The sequence below is a fragment of the Labeo rohita genome, unplaced genomic scaffold, assembly GCF_022985175.1.
Source record: "Labeo rohita strain BAU-BD-2019 unplaced genomic scaffold, IGBB_LRoh.1.0 scaffold_305, whole genome shotgun sequence".
NCBI lineage: Eukaryota > Metazoa > Chordata > Actinopteri > Cypriniformes > Cyprinidae > Labeo > Labeo rohita.
Genome location: NW_026129223.1, coordinates 26041 through 44363, shown reverse-complemented (window position 1 = coordinate 44363; position 18323 = coordinate 26041). Strand labels below are relative to the sequence as shown.

Sequence of the window (18323 nt, the reverse complement as noted above, 5' to 3'; positions counted from 1 at the left end):
ACTGCACCATGGTACAACAGTAATATCCATTCTCTCAAGAAAGAAACTCGTAATCTTGAGTGCAAATGGAGATAAACTAACTTGGAAGTTTTTAGAATTGCATGGAAAAACAGTATGTCCAGATATAGACAGGCTTTAAAAGCTGCTAGGGCCGAGCATATCTGCAAACCCATAGAAAATAACCAAAACAATCCAAGGTTTTTATTTAGCACAATGGATAGATTAACAAATAACCAGACGCCACCTGATCTAAATATTTCATTACAGTTTAATAGTAATGACTTCATGAATTTCTTCACTGATAAAATAGATAACATCAGAAATACAATAACCAATGTAGATTCTACTGTGTCTAATATGTCAACTTATATCGCCACACCCAAAGAAAAACTGCAGTGCTTTAGAACTACAGGACAGGAAGAGTTAAATAAACTGATCACTGTGTCTAAACCAACAACATGCCTATTAGATCCCGTACCCACTAAATTACTGAAAGAGATGTTACCTGTAGCAGAAGAACCACTTCTCAATATTATTAACTCATCGTTGTCTTTAGGTCACGTCCCTAAACCATTCAAACTGGCGGTTATTAAGCCTCTTATTAAGAAACCACAACTAGACCCTAGTGAACTGGCAAATTACATACCCATTTCTAATCTTCCATTTATGTCTAAAATTTTAGATAAAGTTGTATCTGTTCAACTGTGGTCATTCTTGCAAAAAAAAAAAAAAAGTTTCTGCCATGGGATTGACGACATCTCGTGGTAACTAGGAATTCACAAGCTTCAGTCTGGATCCAGAACACTTAAGAAGAGATGATGCCAACCCCTCAGAGGACTTCAGATGATACCAACCCTGAAACAACATACAGCAATACCGAATTCTGCTACTAATTTATGGTGTTCTTTGTCTGTTTGATTACGTCATTAATTGATCTTTACCATACATCTCTGCCATATGTACATCAACTTGACATAGTCACCACTAGTAAGCTACTACTAAATATATTGTAAACACTTTAATTTGGTGTAAAGTTGCTTTGCAACGATATGTATCGTGAATCTGGTTGGTGACCTTCGGTCCGTTCACCACCAGATGTCGCTCTTGCCCTGTCATAACACACTGACTGTTGCACTACACCCCGGACTACTTCTCCCATCACTCACGACGCTGATTGCATCAGCACCTGTGGCTGTTCCTAGTTCCCTGTGTTTAGCTTTCTCGCCTGGCCATCTCGTCTCGTCTGTCTCGCCGCCTGCCTTCTGGACTCTCACTCTGGACTCACACTCATTCTTGTGCCTTGCCCCTACATACCTGTTTGTCATTGTTTTTACCCTGCCTGTTCGACCATGTCTCTGTCTCGTCCTGTTAATAAAAGCTTGCATTTGGATCCGCTTGCCTCTCGTCTCTCACCCACCGTTACAGAATACTCCATCCAACAAGGATCCAGCAGCTTCATACCCAGACAATCTACAGGTATAAACACTACAAAAATATTATTCCGATTAAAACAAGGACCACATACACTAGAACAGCACATCCATGAATTCTTGGCCATTTCAAACCATTCAGACCTCCCGGACTATCTGCTTATTCAAATTTTCTGTGATGGTGTTAATGAACCATTAAAGTCAAGACTCAGACGCGAGGGTCCGTGTTCATCACTCGCACAATTTATGGAATTTGCTTTATTGACTGTGGGCTCATCTTTCACTGTGGGTGTCGCGGATGAGGAACGCGACATTGCGGCCGGGTTAGCCGTGAAATTTAATCCACCACAGACCCCGGGACATTCTTGTCTGGTGGTCGCTACTTCGGTGTTGACTCGCGCTCGCAAAATGGCGGCCGCACCGGAGCACGTTCACGCAATGCCAGCAACAGCAGAGCCCGTGCACAAAATGGCGGTGAAAGCGGTGCCCGTTCGCAAAATGGCGGCCGTGCCGGAGCGTGTTCACGCAATGCCGGTGACAGCAGAGCCTGTGCATAAAATGGCGCCGACGGCGGAGCCCGTTCACAAAATGGCAGCAAAAACGGAGCTCTGTCACGTCACAGCTGCTACCCCTGAGCCAGGCAAAGCTAAAGCTGTGTTTCCCGAGTCAAGTCAAGTTGCAGCTGTGTTTCCCCAGTCAAGTCAAGTTGCAGCTGTGTTTCCTGAATCAAGCCAAGTTACAGCTGTGTTTCCCGAGTCAAGCCAAGTTACAGCTGTGTTTCCCGAGTCAAGTCAAGTTGCTGCTGTGTTTCCTGAGTCAAGCCAAGTTACAGCTGCGTCTCCCGAGTCAAGCCAAGTTACAGCTGTTGTTCCCAAGTCCAGTCAGGCTTCCAAGTTAAGTCAAGCTACAGCTGCTGTTCCAGTGTCAAGTCAAGTTACAGCTGTGTTTCCCAAGTCAAGCCAAGTTACAGCTGTTGTTCCCAAGTCCAGTCAAGCTTCCAAGTCAAGTAAAGCTACAGCTGTTGTTCCGGAGTTAAGTCAAGTTACGGCTGCTGTTTCAGAGTCAAGTCAAGATACAGCTGTTGCTCCAGAGTCAAGTCAAGATACAGCTGCCGTTCCTGATTCAAGCAACGGCAAAGCTGCTGTTCCTGAGCCAAGTAAAGTCAAAACTGTGGTTCCTGTGTCAAGCAAAATCAGAATGGATTTTCCTGAGTCAAGTCAAGCCACAGCTGGTCTAAGTGCCGGTGACAGCCCTGGTGGGCCTGGTGGGCTCCAGCTCCCCCTGCTCTGCACTGGTGGGCTCCTGCCTTGCCGGTCCTGCCTTAGTCGCCTGCAAGGACCTCCGCAAGGACCTGGTCCTCCAACCCTCGCCCTGTTTCGCCACCGCCCCACCGCTCCCCTGGACTGTTGGTGGGTTGGAGCGTCTGGAAGCCGCTCTTTGGTGGGGGGCTCTGTCATGAATCTGGTCGGTGACCTTTGGTCACCACCTGATGTCGCTCTCGTCCTGTCATAACACACTGACTGTTGCACTACACCCCGGACTACTTCTCCCATCACTCACCACGCTGATTGCGTCAGCACCTGTGGCCAATCAAGCGCCCTATAAAAGCCCCAGACTTTCCCTCTGTATCTCATGGAGTATTGTTGTGATTATCGTTGTAGTTATTTGCATTGTTGTTCCCGAGTTCCTAGTTCCCTGTGTTTAGCTTTCTCGCCTGGCCATCTCGTCTCGTCTGTCTCGCCGCCTGCCATCTGGACTCTCACTCGTTTTACGGATTATTCCCTCGTCTTGCCCCCCACAGATCACGTTCGCCCCGGATCGACCCACGCCTGCCTCTCTGACTATTCTTGTGCCTCACCCCTACATACCTATTTGTCATTGTTTTTACCCTGCCTGTTCGACCATGTCTCTGTCTCGTCCTGTTAATAAAAGCCAAGTTACAGCTGTGTTTCCCCAGTCAAGCCAAGTTACAGCTGTGTTTCCCGAGTCAAGTCAAGTTGCTGCTGTGTTTCCCGAGTCAAGTCAAGTTGATGCTGTGTTTCCTGAGTCAAGCCAAGTTACAGCTGCGTTCCCAAGTCCAGTCAGGCTTCCAAGTCAAGTCAAGCTACAGCTGCTGTTCCAGAGTCAAGTCAAATTACGGCTGTTGTTCCAGTGTCAAGTCAAGTTACAGCTGTGTTTCCCAAGTCAAGCCAAGTTACAGCTGTTGTTCCCAAGTCCAGTCAAGCTTCCAAGTCAAGTCAAGCTACAGCTGTTGTTCCGGAGTCAAGTCAAGTTACAGCTGCTGTTCCTGAGTCAAGCAAAGCCAAAGCTGTTGTTCCTGATTCAAGCAACGTCAAAGCTGTTGTTCCTTAGCCAAGTAAAGTCAAAACTGTGGTTCCTGTGTCAAGCAAAATCAGAACGGATTTTCCTGAGTCAAGTCAAGCCACAGCTGGTCTAAGTGAACCAAGTCACATCACAGGTGGTCTTCATGAACCGAGTCCAGCCACGGCTGATCTACACAAGCTAAGTCAGGCCATAGTCGATCTTCACGAGTCAAGTCACCACTGGTCTTCACAAGCCAGGTCAAGTCACTACTGATCTCCATGAGTCAAGTCAAGTTACTGCTGATCCTCATGAGCTAAGTCAAGTCACTGCTGATCTCCACGAACCAGGTCAGGTCACAGTCGATCTTCACAAGCCAAGTCAAGCCACAGCTGATCTCCACAAGCCTAGTCAAGTCACAGTTGATCTTCATGAGCCAAGTCAAGCGATTGCTGTTGTTCCAGAGTCAAGTCACATCCCGACTGGTCTTCCAGAGTCAAGTCACGCCTCCCGTCTGAACGCCCAGAGTCAGGTCACATCCCGTCTCACACCCCAAGGTCTCGGCCTGTCATGATGGCCAGTGTGCTGGACCCCCCACTAGTGTCTGTGCGGGCTGCAAACATCTCAGTGGCATCCACGCCTTAAAGTCCAACCATTAAAGAGGTCCTGCCACCCGCTGCAGCTCTTCCCTTAATGGTGGCTGCCATTTGGTGTGTGTGGGCTGCACACTGTGCCCCAGAGGTCTCGTTTGATCACAAGTCTGCTCCAGAGGTCTCGTCTGATCACAAGTCTGCCCCAGAGGTCTCGTCTGATCACAAGTCTGCTCCAGAGGTCTCGTCTGATCACAAGTCTGCCCCAGAGGTCTCGTTTGATCACAAGTCTGCTCCAGAAGTCTCGTCTGATCACATGTCTGCCCCAGAGGTCTCGTTTGATCACAAGTCTGCTCCAGAGGTCTCGTCTGATCACAAGTCTGCCCCAGAGGTCTCGTTTGATCACAAGTCTGCTCCAGAGGTCTCGTCTGATCACAAGTCTGCCCCAGAGGTCTCGTTTGATCACAAGTCTGCTCCAGAAGTCTCGACTGATCACAAGTCTGCTCCAGAGGTCTCGCCTGTTCACAAGTCTGCTGCAGAGGTCTCGCCTGACCACGAGTCAGCTCCAGAGGCCTCTCCCATTGGAGAAGCTGCGCCAATGCCTCCAGAGGTGTCAGCATTTGCTGTAGAACCTCCTATGGAGGCGGCATTCCCCTATGAACTCTCTGCTTCTCTCCTTATTCTGTCTGCCTCCTCTGTCCCTGCTCTCCCCAGGTCCCAGTCCATGACACGGGTGACTGCTCTGCCCTGGAGGGCCCCTGCGCCTCCTGCTCTGCCCTGGAGGGCTCCTGCGCCTCCTGCTGCGCCTCCTGCTCCGCCCTGGAGGGTCCCTGAGTCTCCTGCTCCGCCCTGGAGGGCTCCCGTACCTCCTGCTTCACCCTGGAGGGCTCCTGAGTCTCGTGCTGCGCCTCCTGCTCTGCCCTGGAGGGCTCCCGCGCCTCCTGCTTTGCCCTGGAGGGCAACTGCGCCTCCTGCTCTGCCCTGGAGGGCTCCTGCGCCTCCTGCTGCGCCTCCTGCTCCGCCCTGGAGGGTCCCTGAGTCTCCTGCTCCGCCCTGGAGGGCAACCGTACCTCCTGCTTCACCCTGGAGGGCTCCTGAGTCTCGTGCTGCGCCTCCTGCTCTGCCCTGGAGGGCTCCCGCGCCTCCTGCTTTGCCCTGGAGGGCTCCTGCGCCTCTTGCTCCGCCTCCTGCTCCGCCCTGGTGGGCTCCAGCTCCACCTGCTCTGCACTGGTGGGCTCCTGCCCTGCCGGTCCTGCCTTAGTCGCCTGGTCCTCCGCAAGGACCTGGTCCTCCAACCCTCACCCTGTTTCGCCCCCGCCCCACCGCTCCCCTGGACTGTTGGTGGGTTGGAGCATCTGGAAGCCGCTCTTTGGTGGGGGGCTCTGTCATGAATCTGGTCGGTGTCCTTTGGTCACCACCTGATGTCGCTCTCGTCCTGTCATAACACACTGACTGTTGCACTACACCCCGGACTACTTCTCCCATCACTCACCACGCTGATTGCGTCAGCACCTGTGGCCAATCAGGTGCCCTATAAAAGCCCCGGACTTTCCCTCTGTATCTCATGAAGCATTGTTGTGATTATCGTTGTAGTTATTTGCATTGTTGTTCCCGAGTTCCTAGTTCCCTGTGTTTAACTTTCTCGCCTGGCCATCTCGTCTCATCTGTCTCGCGGCCTGCCATCTGGACTCTCACTCGTTTCACGGATTATTCCCTCGTCTTGCCCCCCACAGATCACGTTCGCCCTGGATCGACCCACGCCTTTGCTGTAATTTCAGCAAAGATTTTTATGTAAAAAGAAACATTTTCAGGGTGATATAAGACCCCACTGTGAAATTATCTTGCTTATTATACGGCTACTTGCCACATATGTAAATAATTTAACACAAAATATGAATTTCATCATATTTTATTACCTCAAGACGACTCACAGTCCCCGCTGCAGCTGTCTGTAATCAGTTGTAGCGGTTTTTGTTGTAAAACAACAGACCACTAGAAGGTGCAATTGATATCAGAAATGAAAATTGCTGTTAGCTGAATAAAATTATGAATGAATGACGCATAGTAGTTCTGCTCTAAGCATGGACAAGTTTTTGAAAAGACAACAAGTGCCAGGTAATTGTAAAGTAGATGAATGTACTTCAAAGATCACAACTACAACAAAGAGAAGAAAATATGAGAAAACGTTTAAAAAAAAACAATGAATGCTGTTACATAGTACAAAAAATAGTACATAGTAAAGCTGCATGCTTTCTAAAAATGTTTCTACTCTAAAAGTGACTAGCTCCTTGTTTAGTTTTTTTTTTCAGTAAGTTGTCACACACTGATTTTTAATTATTACATTTCAAATAAATCCTTCTGAAGTTGTGTTTATGTTTATGTGGGGGTGGGACTTGAATGTGTATGTACAAATCTACCCTACAATGATAAAAAAACCATGCAGTGGTTTTTAATTAATCTGTAAAAATAATATCCCCTTTTTCAAATCAAGCCATTCTCAGATGCCTGTCAGTGTGACGCGGCCGCTCCCACGATAGTTGATTGACATGAGCATTTTACCTCAGATCAGATGTAACGTCCACCCTCTTTGTTTCAATGCCGTAGCAGGGATGTAAGCTAGACAAGAATATCTCTGATTGAGCGATTGAGGTGTTGTGTTGCTGGATGTAATAATGAACATAGTGGTCGTCATTTACTCCCGACATCTGAGCCGCTGAAGATGCAGTAGATTACGTTTGTTTGTGAAGGGAATGCGCCTCCGATCTACATATATCTGTCGATGTTCACGCGAATCATTCATGATCCAGCTTCACTTAAAGCAGAAGTGAGTATAAGGGTTTTTTAATGAATCTTTGTGATTGCCTTTCCTAATAATATGCTAGTTAGAGTAGAGTAGAGAGGGGCGGGGCGAGCAGAGCTCATTTGCATTTAAAGCAGCCTCGACCAGAATGAGAGGATTTTTGCAGAGCTGATTTTGGCAAGGTAAAAAGAGTTGTTTTACACAACCATTGAGAATTTTCAACCAAAGTATATTATAGACTTTTCATTAAGACCCTAAAGAATCATATCAACTTGTGGAAAATAGGCATCCGATGACCCCTTTAAGAAAATTGTCCCAACAGGAGCGCTTCACAAAAATAGACAAACTCAGCGAATACAAACCACACAGACATGATAAATATACCTATAGAAAGCTCAAAATTATTACTTAACGAAATAAATCAAATCGAAAACAAAAACTCTTTCATTATGTAATCTGTAATGATGCTTTTTAAAGGCGCGTCCAAAGAAAAGATGGCGAGTCCGGATCGGCAATTTTTTCCTGAAATCAAAACATTAGTTTATTAATAAATCTAAAAAATCTCATTACTATTTTCCCCTCGACACATTCATGGTAATCACCATAAATTGTGGATGTCAAAGTATAAAAATAAGAAGAAGCATAAAACAGACCCGAAGCCCAGCCCGTATCTGAGCTATGACGTAAATATTGGCCCTAGGGACGTAAAAAGTTGGGGCCCATCGGGCTCGGGGTGAAATGCAGGGCTCTAAGTTCACTCACTGGGTTGATGCTCTGATGGCCACCACATGTAACTTTTAACAAGATTCACTTGTTTAAAACACCCTCAATTATATTAACATGTACTATATAACCATTATTTTTCACACTTCTAAATATGTACAACTCTATGGAAATTATGTATTATCTTTGCCAGCGATCACAGTTAACATGCCAGTTGATAAATACAATGATGCTTTGTTTGTTATGTTTGTTTGTTATATGCTAATTTTCAACACTTTTTAGGATGAAAAACCAAAGTGAAGTATGGACTTAATTTACTTAGTCACTGATTTACTTTATAACAGTAAATAAATATCGGTTCTGCATATTGGTTATCGGGCACATACTTATGCAAATAATCGGTACCAGTAATAAAAAAATCAATATCGGTCGATCACTAATGAGAAGTGCCATAAGCTGATTCCCACCTGATTCCCATCGCAAAAAGTCAGGGACTTCTCTTATAAAACTGCATTTTTTTGTGGTAAACTCTAAAAATAGTTCAATCGAAAAGTTTTGTTTAGTGTAAAACATGTTGAAGACTCTTTATTCCACACTTTAACAGTTTTACTTACTGGATGAGCTCGTTTAGGAAGCTTCTGTAGGCATCGTTAGATACTAGGGATGCACCGGTATCGGTATCGGGCCCGATACTGAGCTCCTGTACTCGTACTCGTACTTGTTAAAATGCCCCGATACCAAACGCCGATACCACATCATGTGACAAGTGCGTATGCAGGCAAAGAAACACCGACAACAAAACAACAGACAGCAGAATGGAGTCATTAGAGTATAAGGATGTCTACGAAGTATGTGTATGTAAGTAATATAATGTTAAACATTCAGTATCAACTCTTGTATAACTGGTGCACGTCAGCAAAGCACGCAGATTGGATTGAGCGCGCGGCGGCCAAGATGTGCGTGCTTGTCGAGTTAATATCCCGCCTTGACATCACTGGAAAGTTTGTAGTTCGGTGAGATATGTCAAAAACAATTTAAGTAAATCAATGCACAAGTTATTTAACAGTGTAGAGAGAGAGAGAGAGAGAGAGAGAGAGAGAGAGAGAAAGCGCGAGACAGAGAAAGAGAGAGCGCGCGCGCTGTTGTGTGATCTTCATTGATGTTCGCATATTTAGCACACGCATCTTTTGGATTAAAACACGAATGTCCGGCGAAAGTGAAACTATAGCAGCCTGTGTGAAATGCGATGCGATGTTTTGCTTCGCGAGTGATTCTCCAATATTTGAGTCCCTTTGGATTGTAGCCCAAATAGCAGCATATTTCAGATAAAAAACGTGACTTATAATTCTGAAAATATCACAGTTAGGAGATTCATAATGAGTCGTTCGAGTAATTACAGTACTCAGCCGCTGCAGTTGAGCAGTTTAATGCTATTAAATTGAAGATAATGTACCATAGAGCAAGAAAAAAAACAAACAAACAAACAAACAGTGAAAGTAACAAAACACATTTTAATGGGCATAATTAAGTGTAAAAATAAAAATAATTAAGGGATATATAGTCAACCCAAAAATTATTCAGACAGCAGTTATACACCAGCAGGACACAGTTTATGATAATGGGTTCTAAATACATTTTGGTTTGACTGTATCTATTTGATAAATAAAGTTGACCAACTAACATTATACATATTCATTTAGTTTCTGTACCCTATATTTTACAAATCTACCTGTAAATTTTAAAACATCGGTATCGGTACTCGGAATCGGCAAGTACCAAAAATAAAAGTATCGGTATCGGGCGAGTACTGAAAAAAGTGGTATCGGTGCATCCCTATTAGATACTATAAAGTGTTTTGGTTTTGGTGTTTTGTTAAAGTGATTTTAATAATTTAGATTTTTGTATGTGAATGTTACTGACCTCAATCTCTCCAGTTTACAGTGTGAATCCTTCAGTACGTCACATAAGTGATTCACTCCTGTGTTTTTTATTTGATTCCAGCTCAGGTTCAGTTCTCTCAGGTGTGATGGGTTTGATTTCAGAGCTGAAGTCAGGATGAGACACTGTTTCTCTGTAATACTGCATCTACACAGACTGAAGAGAGAAAGAGAAAAGACAATGAGTCAGATCTATGATGCATCATGAACAAATGTCATACATTCACTAATAAACCAGCAAAATCATGGAAACTTCTAATATATGAATGAACAAACTAAGAGAGGAGTATTTGAGGAGACTAGTTACAATCCAAGTCTGGACCCTCAGTCAACAAAAAATAAATAAATAAATAAATAAAAAAAAATAGTGAAATATACTATAAGTCCAGTATAAATCTGTCAGAATACTGTCATTTGTTAGACAGTTTTTTGTTGTCACTTCTGATTTATTTCACAGCAAAGATGTCAAATTTCAACAAGTTTCATGCTGCTTTTACAGATACATATAAAAACATTGTATTCCTGAATCTTTCTTAAGATGGAGAAATGCCAGAAAGTGCAGCACTGGAAATGATGTGACAAGAGCCCAGCGGACTTAAACTAAACAGTGAACTTTAATCTCACTGTCACTGCTGTACAGTATAATGATACTAACTCTAGTTTCTCCAGCTTGAATTGTGTGTTCATCAGTAGAACTCTGAGGTTTTTCACTCCAGAGTCTCCTAGTTTATTCCTGCTCAGGTTCAGTTCTCTCAGGTGTGATGGGTTTGATTTCAGAGCTGAAGTCAGGATGAGACACTGTTTCTCTGTAATTCTGCATCTACACAGACTGAAGACAGAAAGAGAAAAGACAATGAATCAGATCTATGATGCATCATGAACAAATGTCATACATTCACTAATAAACCAGCAAAATCATGGAAACTTCTAATATATGAATGAACAAACCAAGAGAGGAGTATTTGAGGAGACTAGTTACAATCCAAGTCTGGACCCTCAGTCAACAAATAAATCAATTTTACTAATGTAAATTAATATGTAGAATCAATATAGAAACAATAGTAAAGTTAAATTAATGAAATGGTCTATTTTCACATTTCTAATGGAAGAAAATCAACAAATCAGTCAAATAAAATAATTGTTGATTTTTCAAGCCATTTTAGAGTGTAGTTTACAATTTCTAACTATACAAATATACTAAATACACATTCCCTTTAATAAAAAAAAATAGTGAAATATACTATTAGTCCAGTATAAATCTAACTGTCAGAATCATCTACTGTCATTTGTTAGACTGTTTTTTGTTGTCACTTCTGTTTTATTTCACAGCAAAAATGTCAAATTTCAACAAGTTTCATGCTGCTTTTACAGATACACATAAAAACATTGTATTCCTGAATCTTTCTTCAGATGGAGAAATGCCAGAAAGTGCAGCACTGGAAATGATGTGACAAGAGTCCAGCGGTCTTAAACTAAACAGTGAACTTTAATCTCACTGTCACTGCTGTACAGTATAATGATACTAACTCTAGTTTCTCCAGCTTGAATTGTGTGTTCATCAGTAGATCACTGAGGTTTTTCACTCCAGAGTCTCCTAGTTCATTCTCACTCAGGTTCAGTTCTCTCAGGTGTGATGGGTTTGATTTCAGAGCTGAAGTCAGGATGAGACACTGTTTCTCTGTAATACTGCAATAAAACAGACTGAAGACAGAAAGAGAAAAGACAATGAATCAGATCTATGATGCATCATGAACAAATGTGTTTTACATTCACTAATAAACCAGCAAAATTGAAACTTCTAATATATGAACAAAAAAAGAGTGATATCTGTGAGACTAGTTACAATCCAAGTCTGGACCCTCAGTCAACAAATTAGTGAATTTTACCAAGGTAAACTAATATAGAAACAGTAGTAAATTTAAACAACATTAAATGGTCTACTTTCACATTTCTATTTAATCTTTAATCTCACTGTAACTGCTGTAAAGAATAAATGACACTAACTCTAGTTTCTCCAGCTTGAATTGTGTGTTCATCAGTAGATCACTGAGGTTTTTCACTCCAGAGTCTCCTAGTTTATTCCAGCTCAGGTTCAGTTCTCTCAGGTGTGATGGGTTTGATTTCAGAGCTGAAGTCAGGATGAGACACTGTTTCTCTGTAATACTGCATCTACACAGACTGAAAACAGAAAGAGAAAAGACAATGAATCAGATCTATTATGATCAACTTACTAATGTGTTTTGCATCTTCCAGGCAGGTGTGTTGAGGCAAGTTGGAGCTAAACTCTGCAGGACACCGGCCCTCCAGGATCAAGTTTGGTGACCCCTGCATTAAGATGTGAGCTATTTATCCAAGTTATGAGGTTTCACTTGATAACATTAACTACATTAGTTAACATGAACTGATGATGAACAACTAGTACAGCATTTAATAACCTTAATGTAAGCTTCATCATTTACTAATACAGTTTTTAAATTCTAAAGTTTTCTGTTAATTAGTTAATACACTGTGAACTGACATGAACATATATTAGCTATGACATTAGATATATTTAATAGCTAATGTTAACAAATGAAATTGTTACTGTCTACTATTGTCATAAATCACTTTAGTCTCACAGATCAATGTTCAAACATACTGTAGACTAAACAATTACAAGTCAACAACAAAGACAGTCTGCTTATAAAAAAAATATATATACTTTGCATGTTTTTTTTTTTTTTTTTTTTTTTTTAGGGGGGAAAAAAAACATTTCCTTAAACTGAAGACATTCAAACAATTTTGAAAAGGCAGTTCATTTGCTTTAGTGCTGCACTGATCAGGACATTTGAGGCAGATACTGATCACTGATTCTTAAAATGCTCTTGTTCAATTTTTACAATTTACAGTATATGCTGCACCAAAATTAGACATTTTACATTTTGTGAAACACAAACTTTAAATTAAAAGCAGTTGTGAGCTGTCAAAAAAAAAATCAGTGCTCAATATTAATAATTTTATAAATCCAAACATTTTGTGAAAACAAAAAAAACAAAAAAAAACAAATAAAACTGTAGCACTAAATCTGGTAAAATGTTACACATTGCTGTTTGCATTGTGGTTTTAAAATGCATCTATGAAAAACAATATATTTCTACATAATATAAAACACTTTTAAACACATTTTTAATAAGGCATCAACATATGATAGATAAAACAAACAGTGCAGCACAAAATGTTTACAGTATTTGCACCTGGTGTGTAAAATGATGTGCTTGAAGAAGAAACACACACAGCACACAACACTTTGCATTAAAAAGTTCAAATCACAAACGGAAGAGATAGTGATGTGTGGTGTATTATATCTGGGCATATATCTTCTTTTAACACTTTTAAATTTCAGTTAATGTGCATGTTAAAAAACAATTTATAGTCTTTGCTACGCCATGTTTTGTTCTGACACGAAACAACAAAAACAAACAAACAAACAAAAACTGCAGGATAAATACACATTATAGACATTTACCTACAAATCAAGTGCAATAATGTGAACACTGAATGATCTTGGAGAGAGTTTTACTGAGCTGACTGTTGTAACTGAACACGATCAAAGTCTATATTTATTAGAGGAAAGGACGTCCAGCACGTGTGGGTCACCAAGGGTGAGAAATTGCAATGTATACATTGTTCTTCTAGTCACGAGCTAATGTAGTCATTACTGACATTTACATACATCATGTACTTAGTTAGGCATGAAGCAAGATTGTTGGATCACAAATCAGGAAATTACTCCCTTTCCTTGTCTGATCTTATCTAGGGCTAACTGAGATCATCAGCTCGTTAGTTCAGTTCATGGATCTCTCTCCTAATGAGCTGATGATCTCAATCAGGTGTGTTAAATAAGGGAGACATGCGAAATGTGCAGAGCAGTGGTCCCCAGGACCAGGATTGAGAACCTCTGGTCTACGGTATAAGAAGTGCACATCTGACGGGCTTCTCCACTTCTCCTTTCTCTCTGCTCTTACTCTCTCGCTCTCACTGTTGGGTGTGCCTAGTTCTCTTATGGACTTATTCTTCTCAGATTTATGATTTATGGTTTATGAATTATGGTTTATAGATTTATAGATTAAACACAGAGATGTTAGACTAACTTAGTTTGATTTAGACTGATTGAGAACACCTTAAATAGATCTCTCTGTCCATCTCTCTGTAAGGAGATGGACCAATGAAACAGAGTGGGTTTCGAATTGACTGATTGGAGTGTTTTTGAAGCTGCTGCCACCAATCTGGACGAGCTCACAGAGACTGTAACTTCATATATCAGTTTCTGTGAAGACATGTGCATTCCTACCTGGACTTATTTAACCCTCTGGGGTCTGAGGGTGTTTTGGGGCCCTGGAGAAGTTTTGACATCCTTAGGAGGTTCTACAGCGTGAGCTGACACCTCAGGAGGTATAGGCGCGAACTCGTGGACAGATGAAGCCTCAGGAGCAGACTAGTGGTCAGATGAGGCCTCTGGGGCAGACTCGTGGATAGACGAGGCCTCTGGAGCAGATTCGTGGACAGACGAGGCCTCTGGAGCAGACTTGTGGACAGACGAGGCCTCTGGAGCACAGTGTGCAGCCCACACACTGAAAATGGCAATGGCCATTACCGGCAGCACAGTAGATAGTGGGATGTCTGTTGGCCTTGAGGGTGTGGATGCTGTGGACTTGTGGCTTGGGAATGTGGGTTCTGCGTGGCTTGGGAGCGTGGGCTCTGCAGGCTTGGGAGCGTGGGCTCTGTGTGGCTTGGGAGCGTGGGCTCTGCGTGGCTTGGGTCAGTAGATACATGATGAGGCTCTAGGGGATCAGCTGAGACGTAATGAGGTTCTTGGTGGTCAGCTGAGATGTGAAGTGATTTGGGAAGGTCAGAGGGGACCTGGTTAGGTTCTGGCAGGACAGCAGTTTCTTGACTTGATTCAGGGAGGTCTGCTGTGACTTGACTTGACTCAGGGAGGCCTGCCGTGACTTGACTTGACTCAGGGAGGTCTGCTGTGACTTGACTTGTCTCAGGGAGGCCTGCCGTGACTTGACTTGACTCGTGAAGAACAGCGGCGACTTGACCTGGCTCGTGCAGTCCAGCTGTGAGTTGACTTGGCTTGTGAAGGTCAGCTGTGACTTGACTTGGTTCATGAAGGTCAGCTGTAGCTTGACTTGGTTCATGAAGGTCAGCTGTGGCTTGACTTGGCTCGGGAATAACAGCGGCGACTTGACCTGGCTCGTGCAGTCCAGCTGTGAGTTGACTTGGCTTGTGAAGGTCAGCTGTGACTTGACTTGGTTCATGAAGGTCAGCTGTAGCTTGACTTGGTTCATGAAGGTCAGCTGTGGCTTGACTTGGCTCATGGGGCACAGCTGTAACTTGGGTTGACTCGTGGGGAACAGCTGTATCCTGGCTTGACTCGTGGGGAACAGCTGTGACTTGGCTTGACTCGTGGGGAACAGCTGTGACTTGGCTTGATTCGTGAAGAACAGCTGTATCTTGGCTTGACTCATGGAGGACAGCTGTATCTTGGCTTGACTCATAGACAACAACAGCTGTATCTTGGCTTGACTCATGGAGAACAGCTGTATCTTGGCTTGGCTCATGGAGGACAGCTGTGTCTTGGCTCGACTCATGGAGAACAACAGCTGAATCTTGGCTTGACTCATGGAGAACAAACAGCTGTGTCTTAGCTTGACTCGTGGAGAACAGCTGTATCTTGGCTTGGCTCGTGGAGAACAGCTGTATCTTGACTGGACTCGGAAACTTGACTTGACTCAGGAAACACAACTGCAACTTGACTTGACTTGGAAACTTGACTTAACTCAGGGAACGCAGCTGCAACTTGACTTGACTTTGAAGCTTGACTTGATACTGGAGGATCAGGCATCACTTGATTTGCCTTGGGTGTGGCAGAGATGATGGGATGAGATGCGGATGAGATGATTTTGGCTTGATGAGGCTCAGGCGTGGCAGCCATCTTGGCCAGGGACTCAGATGGGGCAGCCATCTTGTGAACAGGCTTCGGGATGGCGGCCATCTTGTGGACTGGCTCTGGGATGGCGGCCATCTTGCTGGGAGGGCTCCCTCTGCTGGCTTGGCGTTACACTCATTCACGCGTTTACAGAAAACAATATATTGATTTAAATTGAAATTTTCTAAGACATGTTTTGTGATCGAAAGGGAATATGCGAGGGAGTGACAATGACCATGAATATTTAGTGATTCACACCTGAGAGACAAAAAGCCCTCCTCTAATGGCCCATCGGTGAGACTGTGACTGTCAGGTAGAAACAATGAGAGATTCAAAGAATGGAGTTTTAGACTATTTGTATTTTATTTACAACACAGTATCATCAAAACATACATAATGAAGGTCAAAAGCACATTATTAGCTACACTGATCTAACCATAGAGACGTGAAGAGACTTTGTGTCATTCCTGAAACTGTTTTCTAAATTCTGTTCAACAAGTGAAACAAGTAAATTATACCTGATATTTAAGTGATTGCTGCTTCTTTCCATGGATTTAAGAAACAAAACTCATCATCAGTAGTCCAGGAAATTGTTTTACAATAAAAAAAAATCTGTGTAGTTGAACATCTGATGTTGGTACAGCACTCTTCATGTAGCATTCATCTGTGGTGCAGGAATCAGATCACTACAGAAAAAAAAAAAAAAAAAAAAAAAAAACATTTGTGAGCATGTTAATATCAGGAGCATCTGTAACATATACATATAGTATGATTTTGTAGTCATAGACTCACACATGCTTTATACTATCTTTAAAAAATGGCATTTTATATCTGAGAAACTAATTATTATTGTTTAGCACGTTAAACATCTATTCATTATCATAGTATTAATAATAAACTAATAGGATCCTATTGTTATACGATAAGTAAATAAATAAATATGATTTTATAGTCATAAACACAAGCATGCTTTGTATGTCTTATACAATGCAAAGCCATTTTATGTCTGAGAAACTAATGTATTATTATTAAGCACGTCATAAACATCTATTTGTGAACAGAGTATATGACAGTAGTTTGGTCTAAACAATCTTAGACTCTATCATTCAGTTTTACAGTGTAAACACAATTATGTTTTTACTTTTTATTATGTTTATTACTTTTATATCACGTCATTTTTATTTTATAGAACATTAAAAACATCCTGGCGTCGTCAAAACATTTCGATGCAGTAAAATAACTTCATAACGTTTCACTTGATTGCACATGTAGTCAGGACTTATAGTTTGGAAAAAATCTAACTACTATAATGTCTACAAGTTATATCACAGTAACGCAACAGCTAACGTAAGTAGGCTAATAAAAGAAAGACTTACTCTTTCGGTGGATCTTGCCGTGCGTCGCATCGCATTCTTCCTCTGAGGGAAATATAAATCTTTCTCCTCACAGCGCGTCTTCTTCCAGTAACAAGATGCAAGTAGCCGAGATGAACAAGGAAGTCTCCCACTTTGTTTATGTTGATGTGGGTGGTTCGCCGCTTGCGCCTCCACGTGGCTGATTATAATAACAAACCGAAAGTAGCTTGTGGGCGTGGTCAAATTAAAAATAATTAGGTCTGACGAGAAAGACTGGACATGGGGTTGGTTTCATACAGATTACTTTAACACATTATATTATTTTTCGATAAGACTTAAAGACCATTTAAAAGTAGACATATCAGGCTTTCTATAGATATATCTATCATGTCTCTGTGTGGAGTATTCACTGAGTTTTAGTTCATTTTAGTGACGCATTTCTTAATGACGATCACAGAAAACAATGCGGCAGACTGCATACCCTGTTTGTTTGGTTTATTTCACAAAACCACAGAGTGCTGTTGTTATTGTGTTATAGTGCTGTTGAGTGTACACAAATAAAAGTGAATTCCTTACAGATTCCATTGATGTATTGCTCTTATCTGTACGATCAGAAATGACGGAGTAATTGAAGTTCTTTTTGGCGTTATCAGAAAAACGGCCACAAACCGCACTGGCGCGTTTTTCGACCTCAGAGAGTTAACTTATAACAATGACAAACCATGTGTATTGAAGGCTTCTGCGAGAGGGACTTTTGTTATGAATCTGTAGTTGCAGTAATATTGCGAAAGAGGGCAGCGTAGTTTGTTGAGCTGCCGTTGTTTTGCTGAGTTCGTGTGATCTGATCAATCCACCAGCTGAAAGGATGAGGATTCTAGTTTGTTCGTGGCGATTGCTGCAGATTCATCATCAAGGTGTTAGTCGCTGACCACAAAGTAAGCGAGTTGATTGATATTTGTGCTAACAGTGATCGCAACAGTGTTATATGCGTCTGTATTAGACGAACATACCTAGACATGTCCGGTAATGAGCGTTCTGTATTTCTCAGTTTGGTAATATCCCTTACCATGTATTTATTCAATCATAATCTAGATGTAAACCAGTGCTATGGGTACTTAAAGATATTCTAATGACGCAATGTTTTTCTGTTGAGCTGCTACACTGCCGAATGAGTGATTAGCGTTATGGTTATGCCAGTTATGCTCATCTGCGC

General features: G+C 42.2%; 1 protein-coding gene across 10 annotated transcripts in view; it reads right to left on the bottom strand.

The window, feature by feature from the left end:
• LOC127160256 (NACHT, LRR and PYD domains-containing protein 3) overlaps positions 1–18323 on the bottom strand; it is a 55930-nt gene that overhangs the window by 15651 nt on the left and 21956 nt on the right. For 3 of the 10 annotated variants that reach the window (XM_051102916.1, XM_051102910.1, XM_051102909.1), the window contains exons 8-11: positions 11786–11959; positions 11309–11482; positions 10437–10610; positions 9765–9938 (exon numbers count right to left, since the gene is read on the bottom strand). In XM_051102916.1, the coding sequence (XP_050958873.1) occupies positions 9765–9938; positions 10437–10610; positions 11309–11482; positions 11786–11959 (696 nt within the window). The remainder of the gene's footprint in view (positions 1–9764; positions 9939–10436; positions 10611–11308; positions 11483–11785; positions 11960–18323) is intronic. The other 7 variants (XM_051102918.1, XM_051102912.1, XM_051102913.1 and 4 more) reach the window with 7 other exon arrangements.